Genomic DNA, 27,204 nt, shown 5'->3' with positions numbered 1-27,204 from the left:
GACTTTTCTGCTAAAATTTGAAAAGCGCTGGGCTATGAAGTTGCAAGACACTACAGGTCTTATAGATTACGCATAACACACACACACATACACAAAATCATGTGGAAAATCCAGAAGAAGTTTGTTTTAGGTTCCTGGGGCTGCTCAAGCAAATATGCAAAGAGATGGCTTAGACAGTAGAAATTTATTTGCCCACGGTTTGAGGCTGGGCAAAAGTCCAAATAAAGCCATCATTAAGGCGATGCTTGGTTTCTGAGGACGATGCATGCTGGGGCTGGCGGCTGGTGACCTTGGTCTTTAGCCTGTCACATGGCAAGGCCCTTGGCAGCATCTCCTGGTCTCTTCTTTGTTTAGTTGATGTTCACCTTCTGGTTGCTCCCCTGTGCTTTCTCTCTTTCTGTCTCTAAATTTCACCCTGCTTATCAAGGTCTCCAGGAATAGGATTAAGACCCACTCTGATTGAGGTGAGTAACCTCATCAGAAGGTCCTCCTTACAATGGGTTCACATCCACAGGAATGGGTTAGACTTAAGAACATGTTTTTCTGGGGCTATAGCTTCAAACCACCATGAAGGCAAAGAAGTATTCAGAGATGTGGAGATGGCCATGAGGAAAGTCACCTCTGTGGGGCAAACAAAAGGATTGCCATGGGAGAGTAGCCTGCCTGCGCAGCATGACATGCTCACATAGTAGAAAGGGCAAGGAGGGCTGGCAGCAATGGCATGGCTAGGATGGATGGTGTGGGCCAGCGTGTGCCTGGAATGCCAGCCAGGATTAGTAGGACCAAAGGGTAGGGACTGAACCACACTAGATATGGGGTGGCACCAAGAACTACTTTAAGGTCACCTAGCCATGTTTTCCTTTTGGGCAAGCTTGTGTGTCCATTGGCCCATTAGTACTCTTTCCCACATTCTCTTCCAGCATCTGGTAGAAGAATGATTGTGGACAAGTCGAGTTTCTGCTTTGAACTATGCTGCTTCCTACCTTGCCTTCTGTTTCATGTTCCCTTTGCATTATTACGATTTCATGTGTTTACTAAAATTAGGTCTTTTCTTTACCACTCCCCCTTTCCCCAAGCTCTTTAATTTCTTCTTCTTTGTGCTTTTTCTTGAGCAGTCCTTTTCTTGATAAGCCTAAAACCCTGTTCTCTAGAACTGTGTGCTCATTTATTCTTTTTTGCCCCTATTATACCCACAGAGTCTTTTCACCTCCAGGTTCCTAGTCAGCTCCTTGCTTTCACCCCATTACCTTGTGGCATTTATTTCTCACTTAAATATTCTAATAGGGCAAGGATGAACCCTTGTGTTGGTCAGGGTAGGCTAACGTTGTTTAAAAATAGTGGAGACTTGACACAATAAAAGGGTTTTTTGCTCAATTCAAAACAAGTTGATGGGGTGAAGGGAGGTGTCTACTCCACACAGCCATTCAGAGACCTGGTGCCTTCCAACTAGTGGCTCCACCATCTCCTGCATTTGTCCAGCAGAAAAGTGAAGAAGGAGGGCATTAGGTTTGAGAGAGACAACTGTTTTTTTAGGGGCCAGGCCTAGGAGTAGATATATCAATTTCACTCACATTTTGTGGGCCAGAACTCAGTCTCATATCCTCGACTTACTGCAAGGGAAACTGGGAAATGTAGTGCTGCAGTATACCCAGGAGGAAAAGGCATTGCGGTTTGGGGAATGCACATTCCCGAAACATTCTCTGCCACTCCCTACTTTTTCTGGTTGGTCTCACTAAACCTTGTAGGTTCCCAATGTTGGTAGGTGTAATAACAAGAGCTAGTTTTTCAATGCCCACTGCACATCAGATATGTTATGAACACTACCTCACTTAGGCCTCATGTTATTCTTACAAAGCAGTTATTATTTTCACTATACACATTTTATAGTTGGGGAAACTGAGGAACCAAGATGTCAAATAATTTACCCAAGATCACACAACTAGTAGATACATATGGTTGAGTTGGTCCCAGAAAGTGTGACTCCAGAGCCCTGTAGCTTGTGTCACACAGTCTCCCATGCAAAGAAAAATGACTGTTAGAGTCAGAGCTGGATAGAAATAACTATTCTGTAATCAACTGACTATATAATCTTGGGCAAGTCTCTTATGTCTGTAAGCCTAGGATTTTTCACTTGTAAACTGGAATATTCATATTATTTACCTGTGAGAGTGGTTATCATATTAAATGAGGATAATCTAATTATTGTATGCAGTTTTCATGCTATTGTGCAATTTTCATGCTTAGCACTATGCCTGGCACAAAGTAAGTACATGGCAAATATTACCCATTATTTATTTTTAAATTTTTTTTTAAAGATACATAGATCACACAAAATGCTACACTAAAAAGTGTAAGAGGTTCCCATATACCCCACTCCTCACACCACCCCACTCCTCCCACATCTATGACCTCTTTCATTGCATGGATCATAGTCTACATAGTCTACATTGTAGTTTACACTCTCTCCCAGTCCATTCAGTGGGCCATGGCAATATATATAATGTCCCGCATCTGTCCCTGCAACATGATTCAGGTCAACTCCAAGTCCCAAAAATGTCCCCATATCACACCTCCCCCTCCCTCTCCCTGCCCTCAGCAACTCCCTTGGCCACTGTCTCCACATCAGTGATATAATTTCTTCCATTGCTAGAGTCACAACAATTCTATAGTAGAATACCAGTAAATCCACTCCAATCCATATTTTATTACTCCATCCTGAGGACCCTGGGATGGCAATGTCCACTCCACCTCTAAACTGAGAAGGGACTTAGATCTCACATGGCTGATGGAAGGGACCCTCCTGCTCACAGAGTAGACTCTCTCAGTTCTTTGGTGTGGTGGTTGACCATCCTCACCTCCCTGTCAGCTGACCTGGGTAAGTCCAACAAACTGGAGAGTGGGTATTGCAACTGTGCTGAGGCTCAGGGCCCAACTGGCACATGGACAGTTCAGAGATTAAAGACTCCTGAGCATACACCAACCCCAGAGCCAACCACAGTTTCAGAAAAAGTGACAGAAGAGGCATGTGTAGAGAAGTCACATCCGAGTCCAACTTCATAACACTCAGGAGCACAAACTACAAAGTAGGGCCCACTAGCAAGGCACCAAATTCCAGAGCCATCTGCCATGACCATATGTTAGCCATTATTAATATCATATTACTTCTCAACAAATCATTCAGTCCTGGAGTAAGTTTTGTGCTCAGTATTTGGACTAGCAGTAATCATATGTGTAGACTACTGTATCCTTTTTCTTTTTGTGCTTTCTCTTCAAATTCCTTTATACTCTCTTTGATTTTTTTTCCAGAGAAAAGTTTGTTCATGTTAAAAATCCGTACCTGGCATCTCTGGATGAAGACATTCTCTATCACTTGGACTTAGGAACAAAAACACACAACCTACCAGAGATGTTTGGGGATGTAAAGGTAAAAATACCTCTAACTTTAGGAAAATAATTGAATTTCCTCTGATAATCATTCTTCTTACTTCCTGACATAAACTTGACCCCTTTGACTAGAGGAATGTTAGAAACTGAAGTCACAATTCTCTGAAACAATTCAGGATGTGTACATTATGAACAATCATTTCACCCAAACAAGTCATAAAGATTCCCAAATGTAAGCTAATATAAATGTGATTATTTGGCTCTTTGGGTCCATGGAGATAAGTACAATTTTATTGACAATGCTACTGGGTATCCCAAGATATTGGAAATTCATTACGCTTTTACAGTTTTAGTTCACTATTTAACATCTCTGTTCTTGTTTTATTAAATAATAAAATAAACCAACAATTCTATATTATTCCACTTCTTGAAAATGACCATTATCAGATATTTTATATGAACATTTTTGTTATTTTGTAAGAAATTTTTCATAAGAAAATTGCTTATGTAATATTGCTAGGAAAATTGCTCTTTTGATTATTTTATTTATTTTTTAAAAATTTATTTATTTATTTATTTTTGAGGTACTGGGGCTGAGGATTGAAACTGGGATCTTATATGTGGGAAGCCAGCGCTCAACCACTGAGCCACATCTGCTCCCCTGGGTTGGTTTTTTCACTTGTTTGCTTTGTTTGTTTTTGTTTTTATGGAGGCCCTGGGAACTGAACCCAGGACATCCCATGTGAGAAGCAGGTGCTCAACCACTTGAGCTACACCCGCTCCCAGTATTATTTTATTTTGAATATTTTTAAATTGTAGAAATATTTCATGTTTACTATTTAAAATTTGTAAAAAATATAAAAAAGAACACAGATTTTTAAAAACACCCTATAGGCTCACCACCTAAACACAGACAGCATCTACCCATTCTCTTTTCTTCCAGTTTTTTTTAATGAATTGATTTGTAAATGGTTATAATTACATAACTTTGCATCTTGCCTTTTTCACTTAACTTTATGTCACTAATATTTCCACATATTCTTTATGGATGGCAAGTGGCTGTACCACCCATTACATGGGCTATTGCTGGACTTTTACATTAAAGTATTTTCCATTATAAACAGGACTCGAATGAATATTTTTACACCTAAAGTTTTTTCACATTTCGGTCTTTTTGCTTAGGATGGTTGACATTAATGGTCAAAGGAGATTAAGTTTTTAAAAGAACTTTGCCAAAGGGCCGATACTCATTTAACAACCTACTTGTAGAGAAGTATGCAGTTTTTATCAGGCTTTTAGTCATCTTGTTAGTAATTACAAGAAGCAAAGGGAGCTTTTCATATCTACTATCTCACTAAATTTTCATAAAGCTCCTTTAGGGGCATATAGCAGATACAGATTTCCTCTGTAAAGCAAGGATTTTCATTCAGAGAGGTCAAAGGAAGTCAGAGTTACACCATACAGTGACAGAGCTGCGCCTTGGACCAGGTCCTTCCAAGGCAATCCCCCTGTTCCTGTCCACTGCACTCAGTGGACTCTGAGTCACAGTAATTCAGAATTATCTATAAATTGGTGGGGGAGGGTTGAAGAAAGGGGAGAAGGAGGAGGGGGGGAAATAGCAAGAAGAAGAAGGAGGGGGTTGTGTAGGAGGAGGATGATGTCGAAGAAGAGAAGGAGGAAGAGCAAGAAACAGGAGAAGAAACAGAAGAGGAGGAGGAGGAGGAAAAGGAAGGAAGAGAGGGAGGGAGGGAAACTGATCTTTGAAGTTCACTGACAATTAGTGCTGAATGACCTCCCCCCTTCCTTCCCAGCGCCTCCCAGGGAATAATTGGGAGGGTGGGGACTGATTTCCCATCATCCCTGGACTTATCTTCTCCCCACCCCCTCTAGACTGCTGCTTCTTGCCTTTGGCTGGCATTTCTCCACCTTTGGCTTCATCTTCTCAATGTAACCTTTCCCCCTACTGCTGTTTCTGATGCTTAGAGTCACTGATCAAGGCTGTGCTTTATGCTTGTTAGCAAGATTCCACCTGAATTCAGGTGCTAGGTTTGGGGTTCATGCCTCACAATGATTTTCCTCAAACCCTTATCTGGAAATGACTCTGATTAATTAAAAGACTCATCAAAATTAATAAACTAAGTTGTACATCTAATTAATCAATTTAAAAAACAGAAAATGCTTTTGAGGGGGAAAGGGATCTAGTATGTACATATCTAGCAATCTGCTTCCTCTTTACAGAATGCTTTCTGTATATTAGACTCTATACTAGGCATTTACATATAGCATAGCACTCAATCACCACAGCAACCAAGGTAGTAATTGTCTACATTTTACAGGTGAGGAAATTGAGACTCAAACATATATGCAGTGTTATAACACATTTATAATACACATATATCTGTCTGGAAAAGGCACAGCATGGCTAGTTAATGAAAGAGCTAGGATTAAACCTTAGATTTCTCTGATGAAAAAAGCTAAAGTAACAGCTCTTTGTTAAAAAAAAAAACCCTACTGTATTTCAGTATTTTAAGTGTTTGTTTCTGGGAAATCATTGGAATGGGTGGTTTTGTTTTAGAGCTGAAAATAATGGCACTCACTTGTCTCTTCCTCCTCTCTCTCTCTTTCACACACATACACACACACATATACCCACATACACACAGCTGTCTCTTCTCTGTTACAATCCAAGGAACCAAGCCTCTACCTCTACCACACTGAATTTTCTTTAGCATTTATTCTCATTCTGTCTGCCATAACCACTATCCAACCTTGTAAGCTCATCCGCCTGGTTTTTGATCCCTTCGGTAGATTCTCTTTTGGCTAAGAAAACATGTTATGATTTAGAACAGGGGTTCTTCACCTCTTTTGTTTCATGGACCCCTTTGCCAGTCAGGTGAAAACCACAGACCCCTTCTTACGCCCACACTATACTGTGTATTATTTAATGAATACATTACACCTGCACCAACACATCCCCACAAGAATGTTTTTTTCCTTTAATTAATTAATTTTTAAAATTTATTTCTCTCCCCTTCCCTGCTCCTCCCCCTCTCCCCCAGGTGTCTGCTCTCTGTGTCCATTCGCTGTGTGTTCTTCTGTGTCTGCTTATATTCTTGTCAGCAGCACCGGGAATCTGTGTCTCTTTTTGTTAGGTCATCTTGCTGCTTCAGCTCTCTGTGTGTGAGGTGCCATTCCTGGGCAGGCTGTACTTTTTTTCGCGCTGGGCGGCTCTCCTTATGGGGTGGGGTGCACTCCTTGCACGTGGGGCTCCCCTACGCGGGGGACACCCCTGCGTGGCCTGGCACTCCTTGCACGCATCAGCCCTGTGTGTGGGCCAGCTCATCACACAGGTCAGGAGGCCCTGGGTTTGAACCTTGGACCTCCCATGTGGTAGGCGGATGCCCTATCCGTTGGGCCAAATCCACTTCCCTTTTCCTTTAATTTAAATTCAAGCTCACAGACCCCTTGTTAAAAACCCCTGTTTTGTCCCACCAAATTCTATTGATTCTATTGATTGGGTCATTTGAATAGTTAGTAGGCAAAATGTGTAGGGGTGTGTGTGTGTGTGTGTGCAGGCGTGCACATGTGGGGATAATGGGAAGTGGTAAGACAGTTCCAAATGATCAGAACCAGCCATTTAACTTAAACTAAGATTCTTTAGATGTAGTAAGCCTGATTTAAATTTACAGATGATTTTCTCAGAAACTAGCCTTCCTCCAACCTCATTCTTATCTTTGAGTGAGAACATGCTAGGTTCAGTTTCCTTAACTCTCTTAAATCTAGGGCAGCAATCCTGACTAAGAAAAGAGGACATCATCCATCAGTATCAGAAAACACATTCTCATCTTCAGAGAGATGATAATCATTATAAATAGTATTATCTTTAAAGGAAAGGGAAACTCTGAGTATGTAAATTTAGCACTTAAAATCTCTGGCAATCACTCCTATTTCTTTCAATTTCCTTCCTTACTATATTTTTAAAGGGTTTTCCTGCAGCTATCACAATCACAAAATCTCCATGACGACGGTTTCTCACTCACGTTAAGTATAAAACAGGTAGTCCTGATCAATGGCTGGCTCTCACCCAAGTGATGACTCAGGGATCCAGTTTCCTTCCATCTTGTTGTTTTGTCGCTTTCAATGAGTGGCTTGTCAACACTCATCCAGCAGATGGGAGGAGAGGGTGTGTAGGACCATCACGGGGAGATTGCTGTGGGCCAGGACTGAAAATGGCACCCTCCACTCCTGTTCATATTCTAGCAGCTGGATCTCAGGCACAAGGCTTCATGGAACTGGAAAGGAGACTTTGTTTTCCAGCAAAGTCTAACTATGGGCACAGAAAGAAGGGGAAACAGCTAGTCAATCTCTGCCATATTCACTGGAATGAATCAATCAATTGGAAAATATGGTGAATGATCCTCTGAAGTTATCAATTTAAACTCAACCACCAATACAGGAATCTCTTTTACAAGATCACTAACTGGTACCCTCCAATCTTTTTCTAGACATTTCAAATAACATGGAAAATCATTATTTTAGGAGACTGTGTAATATGTATTTTCAAAAAGTGTTTGTACTCCTTTGCTAACATACAAAATTACATAAAGTGTAGTAGGATCAGATTAATATAAGATGACAAAGTTAATTCTTTTAAGACACTAAGGATATTTGAAAGTGAGTTTGTTCTGGTAAACTTGTAATGCCTCTGATTCTTCCCCAATGCATTTTTATCTTCTATGATAAAACCAGGAGAAATGATAAGTTTTGGGGGGGACATTACTCTCAAAAAGTAATACTTATGGTCAATGCTGGTTGGTGGTCTTCAGAATATTTCATTTCTCATTAAAGTGGCCAGACAGAAAATTGCATCTAGACATGATATTTAGTAAGTCTGATTAAGGTGTAAGTCTTCAAGAAACTAAGCTGCTTCTGTCTGTACAAATCATCTTTAGGTCTCCAGGAACATTTAGAAATTTCTGTTGATTACTGCAGTATCTACAGTTCAAGGAAAAATTCAAACTACAAGCTATTCCAACATCTGTTTGGGTTTTGTGGTCAGTCTGAATGGTTGTAATTTACATTCACTGGCACCACACAATGAGGTTATTTTCAAATTACTGTACATTGTAAAAAAAAAAACAGCTTTCTCATACTTAGATCTTGAGCAAAGTCTTAACTATTAATACCAATGGGGGGAAATTTCATGAATAATCAATAGTAAATTTAAAGTCTACCTTAAATCATGGTTTTACCCACTTTGCTATCTAGCCTTTATGGCTGACTTCCATTGCAGTTCATTATCAACTTTTGGCCCTTTGGAGAAACTCAAAAGAAGACACAGACAATACTGAAAGTAGAAGAGAAACAGAGGGTCTGGATGGAAGGATAATTAAACATCCTACAATTGAGAATGAATGTGGCACAGGATCTTTTGTTAAATGGAAGCAGAATACATCATGTACTCAGACCACCCAAAAGTTACAGTAAATCAGTTGTGAATGGGGGCTCCTTCTTTATAATCTAAGTAAGTGTTTCCTAGACAGATTTTTTTTTTGTCTGTGAGGGGTCCTGGCCAGGCCCTACTTCTGGTCCTCTGCCCAGTGTTGCCCACATCAGTCAGGGGCCACCAACTGCCTTTTCCTTACTCTAGGACATAAACCAGCTTCACTTGTACTAAGTCTGCAACACAGAAAAAATAAACAAGCTCGAAAGCAGGACCAGGATATTGCTACACGATATGAAGCATCATCGCTACCATTTGTTGAACACTTGGACCATGCCTGGCTTCATGCTATGTCCTTTGCCATGTGCATTTCATCGTGAAGTCCTGGGAGGGGTACTGTGCTTTTCTTCTTTTGGGGAGAAGGGTCCGAGGCTGTAGAGATTAGGTGTGTGACATTAAGCGTATTTCTTAATCAGCAGAGGGGCCCAGGATTCAAAGCCAGGTTTACCTCACCTCAAAGGGCAGGCCCTTAGTCGCTAAGTTGCCTTACCTCTGGGTGTTGGAGCTTCTTCAGACCCTGTGCACCTCATGCTTACCTTCAGGCCAATTGACTCTGTAGCCCACGCTCTCTGTGGCTGTGCCATCCTGGCTCTTGGCGCATCTGCTGACTGTAGGTTCTTCTCAGCTGGTTTTGTCCCTATGCTCTCAGGCTCTCCCCTCCACTCTCCCATCCCTAAGGCTGATATACCCCTAAAAGGCTGTTGCCTGAGCATCTACCAAGAAACTACCAATTTAACTGTCCTGTTTTATTCTATTTATGACACCCTTGACTGTAACACCATCCTAATTTCTGAGATGTTAAAATGTGAAAGAAGAAAAAAACCCAGATCTTTAGAACTGATAAAATATGGTAGTGAGATTTCCTGTCTACAATGATAAGACTTCTTCCAAGAGAATTTCTTCTGAATAAGAAGTTGAAAGGTCTTGGCGAGATTTCACTAAAGTGTTATGGTAACATGGAACCTTTATGATACGAACTTATGGTGGGGGAGGTGAAATCAGGAGACATGTTTAAAATGCATAGTTCTCCTTTTTTTTCACATTACTTACATTCCACGCCCTCAGTACTTACAGATTAAGCACATATCCTGTTGATGCTCAACAATAGGTTAATGCTTGCTATAAATAAAAACACCAGAACACCTACTTGAATAATGTCAATACTTACATTGATTTTGTGATCATTTTTTTCTTCATGGCCTAATTTAGTGCCTTAACCTTTGTATCTGGTTGCCTTATTTATAGGTTAATGATGAAAATTAGCCAATTTATGAGCATACATATACTGTTCTGTAAATGACTGAAAAAAATAATAGCATTGAAAGCTGACTCTTGGTTCATATCCAGGTTACTATGGCTGGTAATTGTTTATTTTAATTAACAGTTTGTCTGCGTCGGTGGAAGCCCTAACAGAATGAAAGCATTTGCACTGTTTATGCACAAGGAACTTGGACTTGATGAAAGTGGAGAAGACATAAAAGATATCTGTGCTGGAACAGACAGATATTGTATGTACAAAACTGGTTCTGTGCTCTCCATCAGTGTAAGTACTCAATGCGTCACTTTAACAAGTTATAGGGAAACTAGCAAAAAAAAAGCAGAACTTCCTAATAAAAGAGTTCGTTTTTCCTCTCCTGCACTGCATTCTTACAAAATTAAACTAAATGTCCAGGTACATTCATTAGTGGAAAAAGAGGCAGAACACAATATCCAGTGTTACTTTCGTTTAGTTTATTAGTTACCCCTTAGCTATTTAAGTTGGGAACAAAACCTTGCAAGCACAACCCCCCTCTCTTTAACTTGTAACTTATTAACCCAGTGGCAATTTTTGTTCTTTTATCCCTTGTCCAGCTTTGGAAGTGTTGAGCTTTTAGTACACAGGGGCCAATTTTCAGCATTGCCAAAGTGGTGTCATTTAATGCTATAATATGTTCGCTGAAAAGCTTGCTAATGCATTTCCACGGAGCTCTTGTGATGTGCTCTCCTGCATTTAGAATATGTTACCAGCGCTGGACACACACAGTATCCTAAGACAAAATGAAAGAGGAGTTATTTGCGACTTCAGGCAACATGCAGACCATTTTGCCCTTGGATTCAGGGAGGCGTACAGTGTGGATGTGGATATACATGGCACCCAGCTTGTCTCCCTTAGCTTGGCTCTCAGCACAAGGCTGTAGTTCTGTGCAGCAGCTCTAAGCCTGTCATGTAGCTGGACAATGCAGCCCTCCAAAGGGGCACAGCCAGGCATGCCAGGGGACAGTGGAAGAATCTACTGCAGAGGTGTGACAATCCCAAGGAGCTGAGTTTTAAGTGGTTCCTACACTAGGGAATAATCTTCATCCCTGGATCACTCTACAGTACCCAGTGACGGAGGGATGGAAGATCATGGCTGGAAGGCTGGGGTAAAGAAGAGAAGATTATGTGATGGGCTAAGTCCATCTCCCCTTTGAGCTAAGAATGCCTGAAACCTGATTTGGATTCAAATGGGAGAATTCATTCATTGACTCATTTGTTTATTCAGCAAACAATTACAGAATTAGAAGGAAGCTGAAAATCCTCTGATCTTGGCAGATCTTGACTTACTAACTTTTGCTTGAATTTTATAATAAGACTATTCTTTTTTGGCACACTAAATGGGTAAGGGCAACAACTACGGTTTACAAAAATGTGAAGCTACCAAAAACAAGCAGTAAAACTTCAGATTAAGACATAAAATACAGCAGTCAACTCATCTGGCTGACCTGTTGGGGAAGAAGAGCTGAAATATCAAGCATGCCCCAAAGTCAGCCTCACGCCGAAATGGGCCTCACTAAGCAGGCAGAGGATTCTCATTTGGGCCCCTTTCTTGAATATTCTTCCTCTTTAGTTATTTTTGAAGTATGTGTAGTATGTGTGTGTATGCGTGTGTATGTGTGTGTGTGTGTGTGTGTGTGTGTGAAAGAGGAAGAGAGAGAGAGACAGGGAGCCAAAGAATTACTTTAGCAGAAACACACAAGGCCATTTGGCATTTTATCACCATGTCACATAATGAGTGAAAATCATAATCCTATCAGAGTTCATTTAGAAGGAGCCTAACAGATCAAATAGTAATTCACCCTTTTAATCTACAGTTGAGGAACATGAGGCTCAGAGAGTTTACTCTTTGGTGGCAGAGCCAGTGCCAGAGCCCCAGACTTGCTAATCACAGATGTGCAACAATGTAAGGTTTGACCCTGCCTCCAGGCGGCCTACAATACATTTGGAACTTGGGGCATATTCAATGGCAATCAAAGCTGGGCAACTCCTAGGTTCAGCATTCCCATAGTTCAATATTCCTGATGATGAGAGGGAGGGAACTCATCATGGTCCCAGCTCCATCCATTTTCCAGATTTGTTAATGGGAAACTTAGTGGCAGTCATCCCCTAACTGCCAAGTTGCCTCTGGTACTTTTCTGCACGTAAAGTTTTTGTACTGCAGAGCAGAATTCACCCAAGGCTGCATTAAAGAAACACATTTGACTATCTGTTGTCCTGTTAGGAATGAAGTGGCTTCAGATTCTAAACTCAGCTCCAGCTACTACAAATTTGCTGCATGGAGGATCTTTCTGGAGAGTTATTAGTGCAACCACCAGGAGTTGCTAAATCCACGAGGCTGTTGAACCCTGATCTGGTGACATTGATTCTAATTTTCTAAATGCTAAGAACACCGAGGTCCCAGTCATGAGCTATAGCAACCTAACATCCCCTATCCTTTTAGTATGAGCTCCAAACTATTAGGTAGAACTTTCAGAATTCATCCAAAGCCAATAGGGTGGCTAAGTCCATCTCTCTCTTGAGCCAGGAGCAAAGCTACATGACAAACAATGAAATTAATTTACAATTTCTCTTTAGTTTGGTGAGAAAGAACTAGTGACAGGGTGACTGAACTTATATTTCCTCAAAATCAAGCTAGTCTTGGGAAAAATCTCTTTTTAAAGCATCTTCCTAAAGAGCCTTTGGGGAAATCAGCAATGGCACTGCCCCAGCACACTGGTACACCGTTCCCTCCCTGCATTTTGCCCTTGATGATGAGGGCTGAACTCCATTGGCAGGGAGAAGCTTCTCTCTGATCTTCACAGATGGACACATCTATCAGCATGTCATGTAGGCGTCAGTTAGAAATGACTTATGTTCTCCTCAGCATTGGCAAAGGCTCACTGATCATGTAAATTTATCTGAGGGCTGTTAACTTGTACTGAAGGAAGAAAATATGTCCTGTGCATGTATCAGTTTGGAAAACGTATAATGGTTTTCTCTCTTCTCTCAACAGCATGGCATGGGCATCCCCTCCATTTCTATTATGCTTCATGAACTCATCAAATTACTTCACCATGCCCGGTGCTATGATGTTACCATAATCCGAATTGGTACATCAGGGGGAATAGGTGAGATGTATTGATTTCTGCAATGAAAATCAAGTGATTCTGCCATACTTGGCCGCTGCCAAAATACACCAAAATACTCAGAGCCCAGCAGAAACCCAGAAGAAGGGTAGAAGAATTGCTAAAAAAAGAAACAAAACATATATATATGGGGGTGTGTGTGTGTGTAAGAAGTTTTGAGGGTTAGAATAAATTTTGAGGTGCAGGAATTTCATGTGATAGAATTAAGTGCTTACAGGTAAAAAAAAACCAGAAAGATTTCCTTTATCTGTTAAGTATGCGGGTCCACAGCTCTTAGGAAAGCATTGTTTTTGGCCTATATCAGTGACTATATCCCTTTTCCCAGTTGTCTTTTCTTCATCAAACCCCAGAAATAGACCAGGCTTAGCCTTTAGGGAGGACCCAAGGGACAGCCTCCCTTCTGCCGTGGTTTGCCAGGCAGCTGTGAAGGGGCCTTCTTTATACAACCGCACATAGCTGAGGTAAAGCTTTGAGGAGTTCTCTTTCTTCTTCAGCCTTTACTTAAGGAGCAGATCTTGTCAGCATGTGATTCTACTATGTCATCAAATGCAGATACAGACAGGGCAATATAACTGATTGAAGAGTGACAGAAGGGACTGGGAACTATAAAAAGGCTGCGGTTTTGGAAGAGAGTTTTAGAATTATACATTCATGGAGCAAGAAGAGATCTCAGATATCCTCCAACAAAAAAGTAGAGAAGTGATTTGTCCAAAACCACAGAACCACAGATGGCATAGCCATGCTTCACTAGGATCAGCCATGGCTGAGCTCACGGCCTTTCTCCTGCTGAGGTGCAGGAATCAATGTCCAGCCAAGGCTCTCACAGATGGAAGAAAGAAGGGCATCTGTGTATCCATCCAGAAAGAGAAGGAAAATGCTGGCAAGTACTGTTAGGCTTGGCATCCTTCTGGACTGAAGTCTATTCGATGACATCCAAATAACCAATAATATTATTGATTACATATTCTACAATTGGGAATTGTATTAATTTTCCAAAGCTGCTATAACACATTACAACAAGTTGGGTGTCCTAAAACAATGGAAATTAATTTCTCTCAAAGTTCTGGAGCCAGAAGCCAGGAATCAAGGTTTCAGCAGGATTGGTTCCTTCTCAAGGCTCTGAGGGAGATTCAATTCCAAGCCTCTTTCCTAACTTCAGGAGATTGCTGGCAGTCCGTGAGATTTTTTTGGCTTGTAGATGCATCACTCCAATCTCTGACTCAGTCTTCACATGTCCTTCTCTATCATGTCTCTGAGTCTCAGCTCTCCCTCTCCTTTCTCTTATAAGTGTTACCAGATTTTGTCTAGGTTCTTGACTATACTGCAAAAATGAATTTCAAGAGCACTTCTGGTGAGTTAGGCTAGTAATTTATTAAGGTAGGGAGGGATGAGAAATGGGAGAAAATAACAGAGCAGGGGTCTAAGGTAGAGAGGAAGGGGCTGAAAACTGATAAAGTAGGCTGATCCACAGACTGTAATTTCCCATTATAGATTATAAATGCCCAGGTTTTACCATGTGTTAATCCATGTGGGGAGAGAAGACAGTCAGAACTGGGGTCCAAAGGGAAGTGAGTTCAGGCCTTGTGCCTGCTTTTTGAACCATTAATTATTCCACCCCTTTTCTAATGGCATAGGAGGAGTCCTAGCTGTTTGCTGTTTTGATTGATCACCCCACCCATTAATCCCTTAGGAGAGGCCAATGATAAAGTCCTTGAGGAATATCTGGGGCTTCTCCTGGCTTCCGGAGGAAATCTTGTTCTGAATCTTGGGGAGGGTCTTCCGGCAGCCATGTTGATGGTACGGACGTCCACATGAACTCTTTCCAGAATCCAGATCCATCTATTAATTCCCTATCTTACTAGCTGGCTTCACAAAGGCAACAGTCATTGGAATTAGGGTCCACCCTAAGTTTAGAATGATCTCACGACAAGATCCTTCATTTAATTACATCTGCAAAAACCCTATTTCTAAATCAGGTCATATCCACGGCTAGTGGGGGTTAAGGCTTGTGCTTATCTTTTAGGGTGACACTCTTCAGCCACTACAGGGATCAAATGAATAACATTGTTATTAAGGCTGCTCAGAATTTTTGGGTTGTGGGATACAAGGCTCTGTCTCCATAGCCCACACCCATACCTTGTGCATCCTGACTGCTGCAGTTGCCACTTGATATTTAGTGAGTGCCAGCATGGGCAAGGCTTGCTCTTGACCACCTTATTCCAAGATCTTAGATTCTAGGTCTTTTGGCAACATGTTATATACAGCACACAGGCAATACCATAGCATGGTGGGGACATACAAAAGGTGACAAATTAAATTGCCTAAGCTTCAAAAACTCTTTTCAAGTTTTGTCCCCATTAGGATTCTTAGCTTATCAATAGGTGTGTTTGTTTTGTTTTAAGCAACATTGCCCTACGGGATGAAAGAGGCACAGCTTATTCTTTTGCTGACATTACCACTCCTTAGATGAGCCAACACCCCTTGATGAAGGTAAAGCCCTTGGTTAAGTAGTATTTTGGCTGTTGAGAGACTTTAATTATGACATAAATGCTCCAACATGTAAAAATTAAGATGGCACCTGAATAACATCACTTTTGAGGCACACACTTTAACTTCCTTCTCAGTCACTTTTCTATTCTCATCAGGACATTGTAAATAATTCAGGGAGCCACTTGTTTGACTTTTTCTTGGGTTGTGGAATACAAGGATCTATCTCCACAGCCCATGGAGCCAGGGAGGTTCTATCATCAGAGGTCAACTTGGGTGTCTCCTGGGGTCTTCCAGAGTGTTATATAATTAAGTCTTTGATCAATATTGGAATTTATATCCAAAGATATCACTATTTGCTATGGCAGGGGTTGGGAAACTTTTTCCATAAAGGACCAGAGAGTCAATATTTTAGGCTTTACAGACCTTAATGGTTTCTGTTGCAAAGTCTCAACTCTGCTGTTATAGTATGAAAGCAGCCTTAGACAATACATAAATGAATTAATGTGACTGTGTTCCAATAAAACTTCATTTTCACAGACAGGCAGTAGGCTGGATTTGGCCCATGGGCCATAACATATGACATCTCTATAGAAGCATTCACTCATTCAGCATTTTTTTTTTAGTACCTAAAGGTGACAAACACAGTGCTACGCTAGAGAGGACACTGGTGTTAGTCTAACGAATGGGTGTTAAGGAGGACAAAAGAGCATTGTAGGCAAGGAGAATAATTGTTGCCAGAAAACAGTTTCTCAAGTAAGCTTAGTCTGGTGAGCAAGCCAGACTTTGTAGCAATGGAAGGTCAGCCGACAGGCCTAATTTACATGGGATCGGGAGAGAAGGAGGGAAAAGGGAGAGACTCTGTGACTAGAACCAGAAGGAAGAGAGGATAGAGAGGCAAAGAAATTATAGTCATCAAGGCATTGTAGAAAAGATTAAGTATCAAGTAGTCACATCATTTCATGAAAGCTACTTGCTTACAGACTCATTTAGTTTATTCCTGACCTAATTTATTCAAATTTGGACCTGAAGACTGGCACTAATTTGCATGTCCAAGGGTCATGTTTGTCTTGAAATCTAAAATCCCCTCACATTGTGAATATGAATCTGGAAAGACAGCAAATACAAATGCCTCTTCTGAATGCTATTATTTATTTGCATTTGGAAAAGAAAATGATTTAAAAGATGAAAATAGGACAAATTATTAGCAACTTGCATTAATTAATGTTAGCAGAACAGATAACATACTATGTGTCAAAAGTAAACTCAAACTGACATTCTTCCGTAATCTGTTCGTTCATTGCCACGTTGCAGGGATTGCTCCGGGGTCCGTTGTGATCACCGATACAGCTGTGGATTCCTTCTTCAAGCCCAGGTTTGAACAGGCGATCTTGGACAACATCGTGACCCGAAGTACTGAACTGGACAAGGAACTGGCTGAGGAACTATTCAACTGTAGCAAAGAAATTCCTAACTTCCCAACCCTCATTGGACATACAATGTGTACCTATGATTTTTATGAAGGTGAGAATAATTTATAAACTGTGAAAGCAACAGAAAATTGGCAGCAACTCTTTGTTATTCAAACCCATAATTTGTATTAAAAACTCCACTTTAGAAAATTAATAGTTGCGGCTTAAAAAAGGAACGGAAACAGCTTTTTTAACTTACTAAAGCATAGGAACATAAGGACATATTAAACTGCAGAAAAACAGCCATAATGAATTTACATTGAGAGTGGGTTTAATCCTCCAAGAACAAATCGAATACTAAAATGCAATTAGTGATGTCAGCAAAATCTTACCTCTGTTTATGCCTTTAATTTACATCAGTGACTCTGGGGGAAGGAAAACATGCTAATTCTATGTTTCTGCCTTCACTTGTACCTCAAAGGGGATCTGGTATCCACTAAAGAATGGAGCCCAGGATATGGACAGAAATGTTTGGGGGAGGAAATCCCAAAGGGTGGTCTCAGAGTGGCCCTTTGACCTCTCAGCCATGAAAAAAGGGTTGCCAAACCAAGTTCAGAGGCAGATTAAAGGTCACCGCCAAGCAGAAGCTCTTGCCAGGAAAACAAAAAACCAAAAAAACCTCAAGGCCAGACCCTCTTCATTGCAGAAGAAAGAATCTAAACAGGGTTGGTGCCTTGCCTTGGAGGGCATTCTTGAACTCTTGTAGTATAATTGCATTTGAGTATTGTCCTTTCAAACTACATACCATTCCATTTTAAAATACTTTTAGAACATTTCCCTTTGGATCAAAAGTTAAGGCACTATACTGAATTTTTAAAAACTATGTATTTATAGAAAGGTTATATTATCTATACATTTTACTTCAGGTTACTAAAGGGACTGTCATCACGTATTTGTTATAAAATGGGACGGGTGTTGGGTCTTAAAAGGTTGAGGGCCATTGTCCTAGCCCACAGCCCCTTCATCTGGAGGGTCACTCATGGTTGGCTTGCAAATGGCAGCCTACTGGAGTCAATCTCAGACATGTTTGTTTTTAATGTGAATTATTTTGCTGACATTTATAATTTCTGGAGATTTCATAACAGGACCCAAATTTCTGGCTCCTTGAAATCACATCAAAAGTGTAGACTAATATATCCATGGCAGGCCTGGCGAGCCCGGGCCCACGTGCAGGCTACATCCGCTGGAGGTGAAGGGAGGCCGCTCCAGCCATGCGGCAGCTCCATGCCCAGGCACTCCTGGCACTGCCCGTGTGTCTTCAGGGTCATCTGAGTTTGAATCAGCTTAAACCACAGTCTGTGAGAGGTGTTAGCAGGCAGCCCTAAGAAGAAGGGAACAAGGAAAGGCAGACAGGGTGGAAGCAGTGTGAATGAGATAGGGGGAAGGGAGACAAAGGGGACCATGGAAATAATGGATGGAGACCTGCTATTAGCCCATTTGCTTCAGTCGGGGCCCCCTGAAGTGGGGAGTGGGGAAGGGTTCTGTTCCTGGTGTGTACAGGGTGGTGGAGGAGTGATGGCATCCAGCTATTCTCCACCTCCTTCTATGCCCGCTAGTTGATACAGGTGAAATTAAGTGATAAATGAACATCCAGGGCAGCCTGGAAAGGAGAGAGACCACAGGGGCAGCCTGCAGCCTGGGAGGTATATGGAGGGCACGAAGGCAGGCAGATGGTCCATGTGACTTCTACTGTCGTCATGAATGTACAGAGAGCTGCAATATCTCCAGACTTAAGTGGATTCAAAGAGCCCAAACCACTTTCCAGGCCCTCAAGGAGCTTCTGAGCATCACTCAGCCTCCCCTTCTCCGCTGCTTCTTACCCCAGGCCATCTCCCAGTCACTGAGGCAACCCAAGATCTGTCCTCAAAGGACAGAGCCCTCGGCCACCCGCTCCACCCCCATCACTATGCTCCAGGGGACAGTGCTGGTTGCTGTGACCACTCAGTGGTTATTTGCCTAGCTGGGGGGCTCAGGTCCTTTCATCCAGAGTCAGACAGCCAGGTTTATCCTACCTGGGAAGCAGGCTCATGAGTTAAAACCAGCTGCAGAGCACTTTGACCAGCACCGCTGCCGCTGTGGCAGGACATCAAGTCACCAAGTGCTCTCCACTCTCTTCCAGGCCAGGGTCGATTAGACGGGGCGCTCTGCTGCTTTTCTAGAGAAAAAAAGTTAGATTACTTGAAGAGAGCTTACAGAGCTGGCATCAGGAATATTGAAATGGAATCTACAGTGTTTGCAGCCATGTGTGGACTTTGTGGTCTAAAAGGTAAGCTTTCTATGAATGTCCAGCATCAAATTCTCCTTTCGTGTAGGTTTCCCCCCGCCCCCTCCACTTTTCAGGAGGAAAAAAAGGGCTCCAGCCATACTTTACTTTGGCTGAATGCATGTCCTAGAATTGTTTTTAATATGTTTGCAGTGTTCATTATCGCATAATATCTTATGAGTGGTCAGGACATTCTTCCCATTAGGTACATAAGGAAACCAAGCCACAAGGGCCAAAGTAAGTTGTCCAAGGCCACCAGCTAGGCCAGGCCTTGACAGCAAGTCCAGTTTTCCTTAGCCTGGTAGTGGCTTCTATTTTCTATTACAATTGATTTATTGAGACACAATGCAAATAAAATGTTCCCGAAATCATTCTTCTAAAGAACAAAACATGCGTCATATATTTTTAAAGTTAAATTACATGCATTTTTACTTTTCCCAACTTTTTATTTTGAAAATTTTTGAAATACAGAAAAGTTGAGAGAATAGTATTGTGAATAGCTATAAACCCTTCACCTAGATTCAACAAGTTTTCATATTTTGCCACATCTGTGCTCTCTCTCTCCACATATACACACACATATATACACACACAAAGACACACTTCTAAAAAAGTGAATGATGTGTAAATGAATTGCAAACATCCCAATCCTTTACACCTAAGTACCAGTAAGTACCAGTAAGAATCAGGACATTCTCCTAATGACCACAATACTATTACCATACCTGACAAGCAAAGGAAAATAAAACTAATTTCATAACATTATCTAATATCATTCTATATTTAAATTTATCTGATTTTCCTAAAAATATCTTTTATAACTATAAAACTCATCCAATGTCCAATTAACTTCATACATTGTATTCCTTGGTTGTTTTTATCTCTATGCTCTTGACTAAAAAGAGTCTTGCTACCTTTTTGTCCCCTCCATTTTGAAGAGTGGAGACTGTTATCAGTATTCTAGATTTGTAAACTTGCTCCTCCATACCATGTATTTCCTGTAAACTGGAAGTGAGGCCTAGCACCTTGATTAGAGTCAGCTTTTTGGCAAGAACACTTGAGATGTTGCAAACCTTCTATTGCATCACGTCAGGTAGACATAATGTGAAAATGTCACAATAAGAGTAACACTAGGTTTGAGCACTTGGTTCAAGTAATAACTGCCATATCTCTCCATTGAAAAGTTCAGGTTTTCTCTTTGTAATTAGTAAGTAATCTCTGGGTTGATAATTTGGTAGTGTGTACCTATCCTGTAACCCAACTGTCTTTTAGCATTGGTTGCAAAATGGTGCTTTTCTAACTCCTACATTTCTTAGCTGGCGTTGTTATTTTTTCAGTTTTCTTTATTAGACAAGTTGTAGGTTCATGTAACAATCATACATAAAATATAGGATTCCTATATACCATCCCACCACCAACATCTTGCACTGGTTTGAGATATTTGTTACAATTGATCAAAGTATATTTTTATAATTGTACTATTACTTAAAGTCCATGGTTTAACTTAGGTTTCACTATTTGTGTAGTATAGTTCCATAGATTTTTTAAAAAATTATTTTTGTTTCCATATAACATATCCCCTTTTAATCAAATTCAGATATATTTCAGTGCTTTAATTGGCACTCACAATGTTGTGGTAGTATTACCACCATCCATTACCTAAACATTTCCATCATTTCAAATAAGAATTCTGTACATTTTTATGGATTTATGCTTTATTAATATTTATCAATAAAATTGATTTGCTAAAAAAAAAGCCCAACCTGATTTAGTTTGTCATACCTTAACTAAAACTAACATCTTCAAAAGTCCTATTTACAATGGGTTCACACCCACAGGAATAGATTAAGAACATGTTTTTTTCTGGGGTACATAATTCAACCTACCACAAAAGGGGCAAAATAGGAACCCTTGTAAATTGTTGGTGAAGAAATAGTGCAGCCACTGTAGAAAACAGTTTGGCAGTTCCTCAAAAACTTAAACATAAGAATTACTATATAACCCAGCAATCCCATTTCTAGGTATATATCAAAATAATTTTAAGCAGAACACCAATGTTCATATCAGCATTATTCACAATAGCCACAGGTGGAAACAACCCAAGTACCCATCAGTAGATGAATGGATAAACAAACACACTATAGCCACACATTGGTTTTTTTTTTCACACTCAGATTTTAAAATTTTTTTAAAATTTTTCTTTATTAGAAAAGTCATGGGTTTACAGAACAAATATGCATAAAATATAGAATATCCATACACTACCCTACCACCAACACCTTGCATTGATGAGAAACATTTGATACAATTGGACATTGGTATATTATTCAGCCCTAAAAGAAAGTGAAGTGCTAATATGTGCTACAACACGGATGAGCCTGAAAACATGTTTAAGGAAAGTAAGTCAGACACAAAAGGAAAATATTGTATTATTTCTCTTATATGAAAAATTCAAAGAGATAGAAAATGGAAGAGTGGTTACCAGAGATTGAGGGGATGGGGAAAGGGGAGTATTACTTTTATGAAAATGAGTTACCATTTGGGATGATGAAAATGCCCTAGAAATAGATAGTGGTGAAAGTTATACATTTGATGTATTTAATGTCACAGGAAATGTGTACACTTAAAAATGTTTAAAATGACCTTTATGTTATGTTTTACAATAAAAAATTTATTCACTCTCCAGAGACTAAGTACACGACACCATCTCCTTTCACATTGGCCACACCATGGCTCTGCCCTCTGGGGCCATTTACCTTCAGCCTGATGTTGCCTTTCCACACTTCTGGTCTTAGCCCTATTACCCTGCCATTCTGAGCTAGATCAGAAACTTCACTGAGTTGGGAAAAGGAGGGCCCACCAAAGGACTGGATAGATACATTCCTTGACAAACACAAGGACAGAATAATTCTGTACATTTTAAGCCTCAATGTCCCATTCCTTATCCCCACCCCCCAACCTGTCCTGCATCCCAAGTAACCTATATTCTTGATTCTGACCCTGTGAGTTTGCTTATTCTAGTTGTTTCAAATCAGTGAGATCATATTATATTTGCCCTTTTGTGTCTGCCTTATTTCACTCATCATGATGTCTTCAAGGTTCATCCATGTTGTCACATGTATCAGAACTTTATTTCTTTTCATAGTTAAATAATATTCCATTGTCTATATATACCACATATAGTTTATCCATTCATTGGTTGATGGACACTTGGGTTGCTTCTGTCTTTTGGTAGTTGTGAATAATACTGCTGTGAACATCAGTGTGCAAATATCTGTTTGAATCTCTGCTTTAAATTCCTTTTGATAGAGAAAGGTATTTAGAAACCAGATAGAGGTGGCTGCATGAATTTTAAAATTTTTAGTAAAGTTATTCCAATAGACTCACCAACCTTTGACTATCACCAAGAAAATCTATTGAAATAAAACATAATTTTCATAAGTACTGTGTAGATTGATAAGATAAATAATAGATGATAGATTAGGTAATAGAGCTATAGATAGATGATAAGTATAGATTAGATGGAACGGTATAGATTGATAATAGGTGATAGATAATAGAGATAGATGCTAGAAGATAGATTAGATAGACTGAAGATGCTGAAGAGTGCAAGGGAGAAATATAAAGCAGAGATGCCTGGGGTAGCAAAGAAAGCTGTGATTTTAAATAGGTGTGCTGAGAAGTGCCATTTATGTAAGAGCCAAGTGTCTACCTGGGGAAGTGCATTACGAGCAATGCCAATCAAGGCCACCCAGCAGGAGCACACAGGGACCAGTGCGACTGGCAGGGAGTGGAAGAAGTGGACTGTCAGGAGGTTGGGGCACGCAGATTGTGTGGGTCACTGTGACGGCTGTGAACTTCACTGAGAGTGAAGCCGAAAGCCACTGGAGGATTGTGAGCAGAGGAGTAACTGGATCTGGCTTGTGTTTTAAAAGAATCACTGTGGCTGCTGGGTTAAGAGGACACCGATGGGGTTAAGGGCAGAAGCAGGGAGACGAGTTAGGAAGCTATTACAATAGTCTAGGCGAGAGATGATGAATCAAGGTGATGGCAGCAGAGGAAGTGAGAAGAAGTTAGATTCTGGATACATTTTGAAAGTCAGTCCAATGGGATTTGCTGACAATTTGATGTGGATTATGAGAGAAAGAGACTAATCAAGAATGACTCCCAGGTTTTTTACCTGAATAACTGAAAGGAACGAATTATAAGACAAAATCAAGTGAGCATTTGGGAATAGTGTACTTCCCAATGGAGGCAGATGAGCAGTTGGATTTATGAATCTGGAATTTAGGCAAGAGGCTTGGGCTGGAGAAGTGAAATTGGAATTGGATGCCAATGGATGGCATTTACAGCCATGCAGTTGATGAGATGGCAAGGCACATGAGTGTAGACACAGATGAAAAGTGGTCCTTGGTTAAAAGTTAAAAGGTGAGGAAGAATGAGCAAAGGAGTGGGAGGAAGGGTGGCCACTGAAGTTGGCAGCACACTGGGAAGTATTATATCCCCGCAGCCAGTGGAGAAAGTTTCAAGGAAGAAGTAAAGAATTACAACTGCAAAGTTTATCCTTAGAGTCCACGAATTTTAATACACACAAGTGCAAACAAAATGTATGTGGTACAATTTCTAAAAACACATTTTAGAAAAAGGTTATAGAAAATGGTTCATCAGATATGATTAATTGTAGAACCACTGAGCAAGTCCTATCTCTCAGAATATATGTAAACGCATATCCCCGTAATATATGAAGAGCTGCAAATGCGCCTTTGTGCTCTTTAGAAGGTCATTGCTAACACCTTCTTTCAGAGAACCAATAGCATCTGCTTTCCTCTTCACAACTTGGTGGAGGCCGAGCAGCAGGTCAGTCAGCACACAGCCTGCAGGGACACCTGCACGCAGGTATTTCAGCTCCAGGAAATCCCTGCTCACATTTCTTGATTAAAGAACTAACAAATGATTACTTGAGTCACATCTCCATCCAATAGGTAAATGGAGCAGAATTTGACAACCATTTCAGTTAATCATAAAAGTCCTAGTCACAGACATGCTGCCCGGGTGTCTGTTTTGTGATAACCACCAGTTCTTTCTTATGAGGCACAGATTGCCTGCTGGGAGAGCTCTGTGCTTGTGGAACCAGACCTGAGCCTGCCTCTCCTTAAGGATCTTGCAGAGGCTGGAGAGAAGCTGTTCTGTTAGGGGGGCCCTGGCTGTCCCTGCTGCCAATCTCATGACCTTGCGCTCTCTGCCACCTGCCGCTACTTTTCCAAGACTCTTTCTTCTACTCTCTTTCTGTTGTCCCTGCTGCGGTTTTCTGCTGCAGTTGCTGTTGCTGATTTCCGCCTGCATATAGTTCTCTTCCAGGCCAGGGCTGCAGGCTTTTCATGAGCTGGCTCCCACTGGCTGCCAGGTGCACACTAGTGGTTGCACCTGTGGCTCTGTAATCCTTGGGGGGTATTTCTGTCTGAATTTTCTCACAGTGGCGGAGGCTCTTTCTTCATGGCCCTCAGAAATCGCTGTTTTAAAAGGCAGGGAAGCAGCCGTGGCTCAATCAGTTGGGCTCCTGTCTACCCTATGGGAGGCCCTGGGTGTGCGTCCCGGGGCCTCCTTGTGAAGGCAGGCTCCCCCACACGCTGCAAAGAGCCACCTGGCCCACAGCGCCACGGAGCGCCGACTCAGCAAGGGGACGGAACAAAAAAGGGAGACAAGCAAAAACACAGGAAAGCACGCAGCAAATGGACACAGAGAGCAGACAGCAAGCAAGCCACAAGAGGAAAATAAATAAAAATAAAAATACAGACACAGAAGAACGTACAGCAAAATGGACACAGAGAGCAGACAGCATGCAAAAAGTCACGAGGGGGGGGAGGGATTTAAAAAAAAAAAAAAGCAAAACTTCACTAAAAGGCAGAGTCCTGATACGATGTCCCCAAGAAGATCAGCCACTAAGGAAACAAGCAAAAATCCCATCCATGTGATGCTATCAAGTTCCCATCTTTCATCACCATTTCATAACGTCCTTCGCCCACTGCAGGAGAGCTTGGAAGCTGGCACCTGGCACTTTTTGAGTATAACCCATCACAGTCCACTCTGTGTGAGGCAGGAAATCTTGCTTTGGGCAAGGGCTGAGAATGCATGCCCAAGCCGCTGTTGAAACATAGAGGAGTTTAGGGAGACTATAGCAGTGATAAGCAATGTTGGAAAACAGGTTTCACCTGGATCCAGGAGCTCAGGCTCATAGGGAGCCATTGGCCTCGCAGGTCCCCACCCTCCACGAGTAATGACCCACCTCCCCCTGTCTCTCCAGGCAGCCTTCTCTCAGGGACATTCAATAAATATTTTCTGAATGAACTAAGGAATGAAAAAATGGACAAAAAAAAAAAAATGGCCACTGGACTGTCCTTTATCATGGAAAATAGCCATTGTAAACTCAAGTGAATTCTTTATTTCCCAGCCACTTTAGTGGCTTGGAATTGTCAAAGCATTTAGGAGGGAAGCAGATGTGGCTTAAGTGATTGAGCTCCCACCTACCACAAGGGAGGTCCCAGGTTCAGTTCCCAGTGCCTCCTGAAGAAGATGAGCAAGACAGTGAGCTGGTGCAATGGGCAAACAGCGACGCGGCGTGGATAAATAAATAAAATAAATCAAAAAACATTTCAGAATGCCTCCTAACTGTCCAAACAGGAGGAAGGAAAGCCTTAAAGTTGAGTCTCCCTTTGTACCTTTGTAAGGTCCATTCAAATACTTTGCTGCTACATTTGCAGGCCCTGTGTCTCTTGATAGTTGAAGGTGGATAGGGTGCCTATCATGGGGCCCTCAACACCCATTAGTCACTGTTGCTGTCCTGAGCTCCTTATCCTGGATAAAAGGACCAGGAATCCATTGTTGCTTACAAAGATTTGGGTAGAGGGAGATAGCAAAATTCAGCAAATTATTCTACGTCCAAAGGCTGTCTCCTCAGAATAATGTCGACCGTTGTAAAATTTGAACAAATGCATTCATCTATCATTTTATATTATGCATATATCAGCCTCTCCCTTAGAGCAAAATCTGCTTTAATTAAACCCCTAACATTTGGATTAAAGATGATAATCTTTTTGCACTGTGAACGTGTGATAAGCGTTTTGTATCAGTTTGTATCCAAAGACGCTGCTGCCTTTTGACATGCACTTGCTTGCATGGCAAAATATGAGACCTAATATTTATCTAAGATTAGGTTCTGCTTAAATCCTCTTCTCTCTTCAGTTGTTTGTAGCACTCAGTGGCTTTTCTTTAACGGGAGAATTCGATGTTACTTCTTTGGACAGATATTTGTAATTCTGGGGATATATTCAACCTTCATAATGTTTATTACAACTCAACGAAAGGGAGTAGAACCTTGACTTTAATTCCATTTTTATATTCTTCTGCTGGTCCCAACAACGGATATTGGGCTGTTGGAACTGCATGATGATCATTGATAAAGCAAAAAAGATATTACAACAAAGATAAAAGGATTATAATCAGTCTGAAGCTGGAGTATTTCTTGACCCTAAAGTGAAGAAAAATTAGTATTTTGTAAAATCATTACACAAGGGCATGGAGGCAACCAATGGTAGTTCTCTTTATCTTCACAGGAGAAAAAGAAACTGAGACTCAGAGAGGTTAAGTAACTTTCCCAAGTTTGCACCGTTAAGAAGT

General features: G+C 41.0%; 1 protein-coding gene and 1 long non-coding RNA gene across 3 annotated transcripts in view; one reads left to right on the top strand and one right to left on the bottom strand.

Moving 5' to 3' along the window:
- The window catches only part of UPP2 (uridine phosphorylase 2), a 43,877-nt gene that overhangs the window by 7,777 nt on the left and 8,896 nt on the right, over positions 1 to 27,204 (top strand). For both annotated transcript variants that reach the window (XM_004449133.3, XM_071216426.1), the window contains exons 2-6: positions 3,307 to 3,424; positions 10,272 to 10,430; positions 13,176 to 13,290; positions 17,110 to 17,319; positions 19,387 to 19,533. In XM_004449133.3, coding sequence (XP_004449190.1) covers positions 3,307 to 3,424; positions 10,272 to 10,430; positions 13,176 to 13,290; positions 17,110 to 17,319; positions 19,387 to 19,533 — 749 coding nt within the window. The remainder of the gene's footprint in view (positions 1 to 3,306; positions 3,425 to 10,271; positions 10,431 to 13,175; positions 13,291 to 17,109; positions 17,320 to 19,386; positions 19,534 to 27,204) is intronic.
- LOC131279206 (uncharacterized) lies at positions 16,925 to 19,418 on the bottom strand. Its single transcript, XR_009186584.2, has 2 exons — positions 19,280 to 19,418; positions 16,925 to 18,588 (listed from the first exon to the last, which is right to left on the bottom strand). It is a non-coding gene; the product is annotated as an uncharacterized lncRNA (long non-coding RNA).

The sequence above is a fragment of the Dasypus novemcinctus genome, chromosome 7 (genome assembly GCF_030445035.2).
Source record: "Dasypus novemcinctus isolate mDasNov1 chromosome 7, mDasNov1.1.hap2, whole genome shotgun sequence".
In the NCBI taxonomy this organism is placed as follows: Eukaryota; Metazoa; Chordata; class Mammalia; order Cingulata; family Dasypodidae; genus Dasypus; species Dasypus novemcinctus.
The sequence above is the reverse complement of the archived record's forward strand: the minus strand, read 5'-3'. Positions and strand labels throughout refer to the sequence as shown.